General features: G+C 32.8%; 2 protein-coding genes across 2 annotated transcripts; both read left to right on the forward strand.

Moving 5' to 3' along the window:
- The first annotated feature begins 5262 nt into the window (after window positions 1–5262).
- On the forward strand, window positions 5263–7738 carry LOTGIDRAFT_236580 (hypothetical protein). Its single transcript, XM_009067579.1, has 6 exons — window positions 5263–5372; window positions 5624–5674; window positions 6002–6339; window positions 6516–6540; window positions 6729–6830; window positions 7199–7738. The coding sequence occupies exons 3-6, from the start codon at window positions 6064–6066 to the stop codon at window positions 7432–7434; spliced, it is 639 nt and encodes a 212-aa protein (XP_009065827.1). The 5' UTR covers window positions 5263–5372; window positions 5624–5674; window positions 6002–6063; the 3' UTR covers window positions 7435–7738.
- A 1124-nt stretch (window positions 7739–8862) lies between these two features.
- Window positions 8863–10553, forward strand: LOTGIDRAFT_222639 (hypothetical protein). Its single transcript, XM_009067580.1, has 2 exons — window positions 8863–9132; window positions 10024–10553. Exon 2 carries the CDS (start codon window positions 10116–10118, stop codon window positions 10377–10379), a length of 264 nt encoding a protein of 87 aa, XP_009065828.1. The 5' UTR covers window positions 8863–9132; window positions 10024–10115; the 3' UTR covers window positions 10380–10553.
- Window positions 10554–11823: the final 1270 nt, after the last annotated feature.

Here is an 11823-nt window from a genome sequence, read left to right on the forward strand (position 1 = left end):
ATAATAAAGCTCAAGGAAGAAATAAAACAAATAAGTTTTCTTTTTTTGTGTCAAAGGCTCAACATTATTCAAATAAATCTTTTCTTTGTATGATGATTTTTTTAGGATCAAAATTGCTTAAATTCATTTTTTTCATAAGCTTGTTCTTAGAAACTTGTCTTGCAAAAAGGTTCAAGGTTTCAATACAACTATTTTAACACAAACAATAAAATTCAAAATATGTTACCAGCCTACCTGATGCATTTAAAAATCCTAGGCTATGACAAAACCCAACAAATATGATAAACCTATGAAATTTATGATTTTTCAGCTACTAAAACATCCTTCAAATGAAAGTTGGCTATAATCTAAACTTAAAACAAATGGCACTTAAAGCGTGAAAGTGAAGTTTGTTTAGTTGTAAATAGAATTTACTTTTTACAAAGTTAAATATGTTTAAACAAAACAGAAGACACTTGTGTTAGGCTTAAGATTAAAGGGACAAGAAATGTAAAGTAAGCTACAATGTCCTGTAAAATGAGATTCTATATAGATATAACCAAAATTGTTGTTAATGTTTAACTTCAAGTATGATTCGAGATACTTATTCAACCATTTAACTTAATTTGTTTGAATTATGGCGAGCAAATTGAATTGGTATGTGCCAATTTTTGCCATTTAACTTATCCAACGAAATGCTATATGTGTCAACAAACTTGAAATATATTTTCCATTGTGACTCTTTACAAATTACAATATGCATGTTCATTACACTCTTTCACAAAGTTACCAATTCCCCTCTGGAACAGATAAGCTGAAATGGCAACTTTAAACTGTGAATTTTTTTTCTGTTGTTTTTTCGGTTATCAACACAGCAGACTGAAATTTCCACTAAAAAGTTCTTGAATATTATATGATATTGCATGATAAATTATTGAAAATCCAATACCACTCCTAGCAGTAGTTCTAAATGAAAATATGTGTACACAATACTTTCTTTCATAACCTTCTTAATGACAGGATATTCCCAATGTACATCAATTATATTTCACATAAGTTGCTCAAATGTTTAAAAGATGAAATTTTTTAGGCATTTTCTGATGAAATATGAATTTTTATAGTAAAAGAATAATTTTTTTTTTTTGAAAACTGCCACTTTAAAGTTACATTGTCTTTTTATTATCCATCCAAGGTGATCTTGAAATATACTAATCTTGAAAACAAGTTATCAACCTGAGAGACATGTCATTTCTTCTAGCTTTAGTCTTTAATGGACATTTAAAATAAGGCAGAATGTAAGAATAAGTAAGAATGTATCAACATCAAATCAATTACGAACTGATTAAGCTGATAAGATGCATTGCACATAAAACCCAAAACATTCTCAGTAGTCAGTACCGTAATATTCTGAAATAAATCCTTTTAGAGGGGTAATACGATCATTTCATCTGCACTCTGGCTCTGCAGAACTGTCGTTGAACAATGCAAAAAAATACCAATGAAAATTAACGGGAAGATTCAAATTCCACTATTCAGCATAATGTAACAGGTTTTCAACCCATATTAAGTAAAACCTTGACTTTAGTGTCTGTAAAGTTCAGTATTTTCTTGCAGTAAGTCTATCATTTTCTAAAAATCAAAGTGGTCAAGAATTAATCTTATCAAAATACTAGTACCGACTTTACCAAATTTAAGGCCTAAAAATAATAATACCTTTTTTGCACCGCTTGAGACCTAGCTTAGATTAGACCAAACTGTAATGAATATCATCTAAATCTATGGTTCGGTCAAGTTTAAAACTATTTCAAAAATGTATATCATTTGATTGCATATATACTGTATTTTTATTCATATAGCACTTAAAATGACACTTATTGATAGAAGATATCAAGAAAAAACCATGACACTTCAAATCATTTTTGTAGGTTTGTTTGTCTCATAAGGTCACACATAAATTAAAGAAAAGATTAAAAATTATCGAACTAACTTAAGGCTACAAATTTTTTTCTTTTTAAAATTTAAAAGCTAAACTAAACTTGATGACTTAATTTGGCTGTTCTACATTCCTAAGTCTTTGAAACATTAGTCCGGTAAGTGGAGAAATAACATGAAAAGAAATTTGTTTAACACTACATATCCTATACATAAGAGTACTTCCATATTTATTTCCAAAGTCTTTTTATAAAGTAATTCTGAACTGTTGCCCTTTGAAGGGATTGTAAATAATCTAAGATTTGTAAACTTGAGATTTAGTGTGAATCCTTGCAACCCAATCAAATAGCCAAATTGGAACATGCAACACTTTCTACCGCAATTCATTGTAAGCGAGAACCTTATTAGCTTGCGAACATTCGTGACATACAACACAATTGGGCCACCAAGTTAAAAAACTGTTTCATAGCATGAGTATGGATTGTCTTTATAAGAATATAAACCTTGCAGACCACAATTTTATGCACCTTCAGTTTTTAGGGTTGATAATCACGAATCCTGGACATTTTAAGGACACTCAGAATAATTCTTATGGTAAGGCCTGATACTAGGGAAGAATAAAACTCTTCTGTCACAATTCGTTTGAAACATTTTTGTTCATCATGAATATTCCAAAATAGCCATATTGACAGTTTTTGATCTTGGACATATTGATTCGTGTTTTGATGAGTAAGCTTATTATACTGAAGACATTTTTTTCCCTTTGCCATTGCAGGGACAGGTTCGCCATTTTTGGGGTTGATTTGGGTCTTGAAAATATGTAAATATTCTTCAGAAGTACTAGAAAAGTAACCTACTAAATTTGCTTAATTCCTATAATAACACCAGTACCTCAAACCAAGAAGGGGAGCCGTGGTGGCTAGTGCTGGGAATCGAATTTAAAATTATCATCGATTATCGGCAATATATCGTTAGGCATTTCCGATCGATAATCGATAAAAATCGTAATGTTGATACTCAAATTTTAGGTCAAGTAGTCGACTCATTTCAAGTACTATTTAGGCTGCCTACCACTTACATGTATGTAATGCTAGTGTTAGATGCTAGTATGTGTATTGTGTTTATTATCATGTTCTTCGCTATGTGGCCAATCTTTTTGTTTTAAAGACCTTTGGAAGATTAGTTTTCGTCATTATCGCGATCGGCATAAATGTACCGTTGAATGGTAAAAAAAAATTGACTTCATCACACGTTCTTGACAACCATGACTAAAATACTAAGCACCGTTGTTATACGAATTTTGATTAGCCTTCTATTTATAAACAGCACTGATTATCCAATCAGCATTGTCGTTACGTAATTAGACTTGATAAAAAAAGGGAGACAACTACAATCGTGTGAAAAATAAAGGGAAAGTCATGCCCAAATATCGGTACCTGTATTCAGTTAATTATATATACGTATAATAACAAATGTTTGTACTAATTTATTGTGAATGAAATTTTTCTTATTAATGATTGTTATGATCATATACAATCAAAGAAATGGAAGAACATATGAGAATAAAGACTTAAGCTTAGTTTATTTTGCGGTACGTGACTGCCGAAAGCGTGTTTTTATTATGGTCCCGGGATTAATTTAACAGAATTATCGGAGGTTATGTTATTTTTTGCGATAATCGATTTTGAAATGAACCATCGATTATCGTTACATGACATAAGAGCGATAATCGATTTTTCGATAATTATTCCCAGCAGTAGTGGTGGCTCAGTGAGTTAGACGTTTGCTCGCTAACCTGAGGGTCCAGGGTTCAATCCTGGCATATTCGAGATGATACCTTCGGATTTTTCAACCAGGTTTCTCCCCCTGTCAGTGATGCAGGTAAGAGGGGCTGACATGGAAAAAGCATCTAGTTGTTCATGGGACAATAAACCGAGGCCCTGTGTGTTACAGGCTGTGCACATTGACAGTTGGAAATCGAAAAAGAGCAGGGTAATGCCGCTGTCCTGGTAAAATTTCCCTCATTGCACCCTGCATGGCGTTGCCCGTCTTCATTAGCCCACAAGGTAGAGAAAAGTAGGATGTAAAACTCCATTCATTTCATTTCAAACCAAGAATTTCACTTTCTATTTCTAAAATATCTTTTTGATAAGCTCAGAGTCTCAAGAAAAGAAGACTCATCATTTCAAACATGAAATTTGAAGGCTCAAAGTTCGACTGTGAGCACTCCTTTTACTGATTTAATAATTAAAAAATTTCTGTTTCTGACAATCTCTGAGACTAAGGTATGATTGGTCAAATGGATGGCTAATCTGTCCCTTTAACACTTGATTTTTTAAATGACTGGCTGCGTTTGCAGGTTGAACTACACAATTTATATACCCTTATACCAGTAAGTAGAATATGCCATAAATACCTTGTATGTGCGAGGATTATAGATTTCTCCATCATCAACCATCATGGAAGGATCTGTTTGACCACCAGCTCTTGCTACTAAAGAAGGTGCCGTATCATCACCTGAGGTATGACGGTTTTTAGCTGAACTGCTATTTCCCATCTTGAATTTTAACTATGTTTGTGGGCTAGACCTTCTTACTTTAAATAGGTCTAAGATAAATAAAAATGATGATTTTCTGTGTTGATTTGAATTATTGAAACAAATGGTAACCTTGAATAGGGACTGTAGACTATGTTCTTAGTCCTGCAAAACACCAGAAGACTGCTTTTGTTTATCTCATTCTATGTAAAGCAGTCAAGAACAAATTGTACTGTTGGTATTTTGTAAATACTTGGCCTGCTACTGGACTTCCTAGCGAAAACAACACGAACTGGCGACAAACAGCGACTCTCGAACACAATAACTTTATCCTTTTTGACCTTTAATGATGTCTTCATTTATTCATTTGCATTAGCCGTCTGAATATATAGGAAACAAACAACAAAGTACGTTGATCATGATTTCAAATATATTGTTAATGAATCCAAATTATTGAAAAAAGTCGAACCAAAACAGCATGATTTATAAACAAATATGGTGGATCATGTGTTATCAGCCCGCAATGTATGCTGGGAAATTGAAAGCAGACAGCTTACGGTGTCTGTAATAAACAGACTTGCCGAATCATGACCTTGACCTGTTACAAACATAAAATCTGCTGAAAAGTTTTTCAGTTGCACTTTTGTATGGTAGTTAGATTGACACTGAATATGATTATGGGTATTATTTTCAGTGTCAAGTTACTTTAGACATAGTACCTCAGATTTAGCGTATTTCCTTTTGAATAGACGAGATGGTTGTAAAACTGATGTAGGGCATGACGAGTTACGTCCCTTTAAATAAATTTCGCTGGTGGTGGCGGTTACGAAATCAAACAGTTATTTAAAAAAAATAAACAACCAGGCCTATTTATTTATATAGATCAGTGAATTGAAAGTAAAGGCTCAAGAAAGAGTGGCAGCAGAGGTGAAAAAGTAGTTAACGAGTTAATCCATTTGTGGACAGTCGCACAAACTTGGAAACTTGAAATCACTGCCTGTAAACATTACCTTGCCATTAGGCATTACTGCTACTAGGCTAGCTGATCTACCCTCAAAATTCAAATTGTAGCTAAGACCTATCGAGATGAGAGTCATGGATTGGGCTAGATTAGTCTTAATCAATTTGTCCTTTGTCCCAGCAGATGGCAATTTATTCATCTTATCTTTTTCATAGGCTAGGTTAGAACAGTAACAACAGTCTTTAAAAAGTAATTAATAATTCAACGTAAGATAAGCTTATTTCCAAAGATTTTACTCAAATGAAATCACTATGCACTATGAAATTTCCAGTAGTTTATAAAAAATGATCATGTTAACAATTTTTCATTTTGGGACACAGGTAGAAATAGGAATGAACTAATCTAGCTATAAAATCACAGCTTGGAAACTGACATTTCTGATTGGCTGTTGATAGCTTTAAGTGTCAATGTGTCAAGAGCTTTGTCAAAAGATGGTCTTGTATAAATACAAAACCAGTATAAGCTTATAACATTACAGTGTTGAGGACAAGCCTTTAATCATATTAATTAAACTTACATGCCTTTCATTACAGGATATAAGAAACAGACCATACCGGTAATGAATGTTGTGTAACTTGAAATCATAGATCTCAAAATGTTAACCAGATTCACCACATTTCCAAGAATGGCATATCAGCATTTTAATAGTTTGACATATCTTCAATCGGCAGCAAAATGTTCAAAAATGGCAATGAATACCAAAATTACAAAACCATGCATTACATTTGCATTTGCTGAAAAGAGATTTCTTCAGTTTTCTTCATCTATGCATTTGAATTGTACCAGGAATTTTCACAGACCTGAAGATGAATATGATAATCAGCCTGCACCAGCAAAAACCATCCAAAAAATTAAACCTCATTCAGCAATGGTACACTATATAATTATTTATAATCTGTTCCTCATTCATGTGCTATTTGAATGTAATATAATATCTACATATTTCTCTAATTTTCCAACTTAATTGTCTGCTATTTCTATTTTTGACTTTTATTTATTTATTCAGACCATTTGCAGCATTTTTAATCTTTAATCTTTTTATTTCAGGGAGTACGTTTAGCCAATGAGAATGGTGAGATTTTTATGATTTTGAATTAAAACTTCAGTCTGAATGGCATAAACATTTTATATACGCCCACTCTGCACTGTAAAAGCTCAGATAATTATTGATTTGTCAACATAAGCAATTATCGTAATCTTTACAATGAAATTATCACAAAAAGCAAATATTAAGACAATAATATCTCCTTGCCATTACAGGTTATCTGTCATGGTGTAGAAATGCATATTTAAGTTGTAGTGTAGCAGTGATGATGACACATCTTGGTAATGGTAATTTACTTCTACATTATGCTGCATCAGGTATTATAGCATCATTTTGAAGCTAAAGATGTATTTAATCTATCAATTTCACCATTTTATATCAGTTGGATACTTGTACAAGTTAAACCATATATTCTGTTTTTCTAACTTGGACATGTTCGAATTTAAGGTCGATTTGACAAATATTTTGACAGTTTATATACTGTACTGAATGCATCTTGTATGGCAACTGCTTGATCTAAATACATGTTAATGTATCAAAAGTTGATTTAAAGAAGGGTGTTGTAAGATTATAGATGAGTGATGTAACCCTTCGAAAATAAAATAAACAAAATGTTTTCTGTATTTTAACAAGAGGATGAATTGTGATCTCACCAGAAATAAGTTTTACATTACATTTTTTGCAGGTGCCTTGGTAGTTAGTTTGTTAAATCTTGTAACAGGAACTACTGGTTATATAGTACAGTTATTGGCTCTAAAACACTCAGTTGGAATGTCCATGTTTTCAACATTACTAAATATATCATTTGCTGTTATTCACCTTTGTGCCTGGTTGATTGTGATCTTTTTGTTTCTTGCTTATCCAGAAAATGAATTAGTGGTCATTGAACTAGAGAAAAAAGACAATGTCAGTGATGATTGATTATAATAGAAACTAAGCCTTCTAGTATTTCAGCATTTTCTGTGATATAAATAATTACCACTTTCATTTAAGAAAATCAAAATTGTGATTTCAAACTATTTAAAAAATAAATTTGACATAGAAATATACATGACAAAAATCTGAATTTTTTTCGGAATTGTTTCCTATGATGTGATTTGTTAAAACTTCAAAACTAAATTGTTTCTGTTCACCTACCTCTAAGGAGTTTAATATATTAATACTAATATGATGTTACTTATTCATTAATTTTTATCACCAAGTAATAAATCATTCATCAATCCTCTGTCTTGTTTTTTTATCGATAAAGAGATTTTGAGTTATTGCCCTTGTCATAGCTGAAAAAAATGAAGGTTTAATTGCAAACAGGATAAAACCATAGTTTTGATTGTGTTGTTTGCTTATTGATGTGATCTCCAATTAGTTTGGTGTTTTGGTTATTGCCCTTGATTTGAAATTTCCCTGGTCCCTGGTGTGAGCATATAATATAGTTCTTTGACCGACTGATGATCACAGGAATATTTTTCTGAAGAGAGAGTTGCTCCGTGTAGAACCAAGACAAAATGTCCAAAACGTGACACAAACATTAAAAGGGACAGGTGCGCCATATTGGGGGGTTGATTTTAATCTAATATATCACGTAATTTGTCTACTAGAAATGGATGAAAATCGCATAATTCCTTTTAAAATACTTCAAACTTGGGATTTTACAGACTTTTCCTACGTCTTTCCTATATCACAGTGTATCTTAAATTAACGAGTCGTCATTTTTACATTCAATCGCGAATAATTCTGGATAGCATGGATTTAAGAGTTTAAATTGCGACCGTGAGCTTTGAACATTGTAACTGATTGGCTTAGATAAAATATTCCTGTCTCTGAGACTAAAGAATGATTGGTCAACAACAATGAAGTACTGTCCCTTAAACTATTCCAGAGTATTTGAAAAAAAAAGAAGGAAAATCATAAAAAAAAATATCAATACTAAAATGTTTGGCAATTCCTGAAATATTTGCGTTTGCAGCATTTTAAATTTGTTCATTTCTGTTCAGTTGACGATGAATCGCATTAAAATGCCACTTGGCATATCTTTTCGAGGTTCCACATTATTGGTATATATGATCAGTATTATAACGTACGCGTAGTTTCTGACTATACATATATTCTTGGAATAACACCTTGTTCGATACCTCTCGTGACTTCGGTGTTCACGGGGTCGATGTAGTGAATTTCCGTTCGATATTGAAATTTTCCCGTATTTACTACTTTGGAAAGTAGTGAAAGTGGAGAAAAAATCTTTTGGTTTCGGACTACCAACCACCGTGTAAATGGTTACATTCGGTGGTTACGTTCTTATCTGTTTCGATCATCCAGTCTTGAAATGTATGACCGAGTAACACTAGTTGTGATATACGAGGCTTAAGAATGACCGACAAGGTTTTAAGAAGTGTTGCGCTCTGGAGAAAGGGATGGACTGAAATCCCTGTTGTAATGGTTTCTGGTGTGCTCACATTTGCATCAGTTGTAATAGCAGGTGTAACTGTGTATAAAGAAAGATCTAGGACACCAGAAGAGAAGAAACAGGTTCTGTTCAAGACCTACAAAATCACTCGAAAGGAACCCACCAATAACAACCCTCTAGTAGTAGCCTAACTTTGACCGTAAAATAATCATTTTCAGGTTAGCATATCACTCAGTTTAAGCCATTTAGAGTAGATTAGACATCTCTCTGATTCAAGGCTTTTTGATATTTACTAATAAAGTAATGATGTAAGAATAAGGAACTACATTCATAGAGAGGGTAAATGAAGTATTCCACTGATACTGATACTAAATCTAAATAAAATTTAACTTTGGCTGGGTAAGCCATTGGAATCCTTCCATTGACAATTTTTGGCTTAATGAGCATTGTTATATTTATAAACTGAAAATAGGGGAAATGACTACATGCCCCTGGCATACAAGCAATCAACTCTTTGGATAGCTTAGATCCATTCAAGTCCATCATGGCATCAAAATGTAACTTATCAATCAAATATCAGAAAACTGTCGTAAGTTTCTGAAAGGATGTGTGTGTTTCTATTAATCATATATACCTTTATATTTCAAAGTAAAGTGAGAGGACAGTAGTAGATAATGATCTTCAAGATGTCAAGCTATTACGTACTTCATATTATACCTATATATAGCCACCTTTCTTGTATCACTGAGTGCAGCGTTTTGATTGGATTGTACTCTCAAGCTGTTTTTAGCTTTACTGTCAACTGCTCTGATTGGCTGTAATCACTTTTGTACAATCCAATCAAATTGCTGCATTCAGTGATGTAACAAAGGTGGCTATTGCAGTCAAGGTATATTATATTGTATTAGCTTGACATTGTGATAGGTTGTTACTTTAGCTTTTTGTTAAGTTAGTTAAATCTTATTCATCTGACTATTTTGTTTGGAGGAATATAGATATAGACAAAAACTACATGTTAATTTGGAATTAACAACATATTAAGCTTATAAATGATATACTCAGGATCTTAATTGTTTCTGCAAATAAAACTATTTATTTTTACATTGCAGATTGATCTATTTATCAAGACGAAATTGGTAATTTTGTTATTTGTGAGAAGTTTTTGTTTAAGAGTTTATTAGATTGTTTATAAATTAACACAATGTGGCCCATTATTATGGCCTTTGCCAGGTCATATGCTGTGTATATAGCCTGGCCAGTTGCTGCAGTTGTAGGTTTTGTTGGCTATAATTTTGAAAGTGTTATACGTAAAGATAAGAATACACCATGGAAAGTAAAAAGTATACAAGAAGAAAGAGATGAAAGAATATTAAAAGATGTCTCAAATAAAGACTGTACTGAAGTTGACAGTTTGAAAGAAAAAAGATTTGTTCCAAAGACAATTTTAGGTAGAAATGACAGCTAACTTGCAAAAATTTTAAAATGTGGCCATTAATAAATTTTAAACACTGATTTTGGTTTTTGTATTCATTTCTATTGTATCTTTTGGTTTATGATAGATATTTGTCACAAACAGTAACGGTATATATTTTGTCTATGTACAAATATAGAATGCAAGATTTTTTGAGAAATGCGGCCTCCAATTGTTGTACAGTTAATTTGAAGATTAATCCATGATTAGTTAATCCTTTTAGTTTTTTGCTTAACTCTTTGATGTTGCTAATTTGAGTCAAATCCAGTAATAATCTCTTAACACAAGGTTCAGTGGGTTACTATTGGTCTTGCATTTTAGTGACATGATTTAACTATTGAAGAAAACCTGTTATATGATCACATTATAACTTTCTACATGTGAAATGCAGGTTCTGATGCTACCTGATAAGTAGATATATTTTTTTGTACTCCTCTCTATGGTCATTCTCCGACGCTTGAAAGCCCAATATGAGAGACAAAATAATTCTCCTTTGATTACAATTATGTCTAATTGCTTTCATTATAAAAAAGATTTCATTTCTGTATCTTATTCCACCAAATTGATTTTCTACCTTTTGGTCTACTCATGGAAAGTTGACTCACTGACATTTATGCCCTGATTTATAGTCATCCTAAGACCAAAACTTTGACAGAGATATCAAGCTGAAATTTGGACTAAGTTCCACATCCATCTAAAGTTGTGTTTCAAATATCAGGTTCTCACCGTGATAACTCTGCCAGTTACAGCACTTTTAGTCTCGGACTTTTTCCCCAAAGCAAAATATGAGCAGTTTTCCTCTCGAAAACCAGGCCGTCTTCATTAGCCCACATGGTGCAGAAAAGTAGGACGTAAAACTCCATTCATTTCATTTCATTTTCGAAAACCAGGGTCGAACTTCAAAGTCGATTTTCTAGAAAGTTTTTCCGAAATACGAATTTCTGTTTTCGACTGAAATAGATAGGGCACATGTTAAACTGTCGTTTGCAACAAAAATTATACCTCTCGGGTCAAAATTGGCGAAGTTATGGCCATTTTACTGCGGGGGTGGGGTCCGACAGTCGGCCTATACAGTCCTGTTGCACTGGTTGGGGATAAGACCAAAACTTTGACAGGCTGCCCCTCGAAGACTATCAGAGATATCAAGCTGAAATTTGGACTGAAGGTCCACACCCATCTGAAGTTGTTGTGTTCCAAATTCCAGGTTTTCACCGTGATAACTCTGCCAGTTCTGTTTATTAATAGCTTTTATTTTTGATGTAGCCAGTTAAGTTAGGGTCTACAGACATTGAAATATTTGTTATTTTTTGTTTTCAAAATCCTGACCTGTTTCATCTGTCGATCACACGAAAATACGTTATTTGAACTACAAACATATAATTAGATATTCGGTAGTCGGTGGTATAGTGTTAAAGTTAAACAAGTCAAAAGTTGCGTA

This window comes from Lottia gigantea, assembly GCF_000327385.1.
Source record: "Lottia gigantea unplaced genomic scaffold LOTGIsca_83, whole genome shotgun sequence".
Classification (NCBI taxonomy): domain Eukaryota; kingdom Metazoa; phylum Mollusca; class Gastropoda; family Lottiidae; genus Lottia; species Lottia gigantea.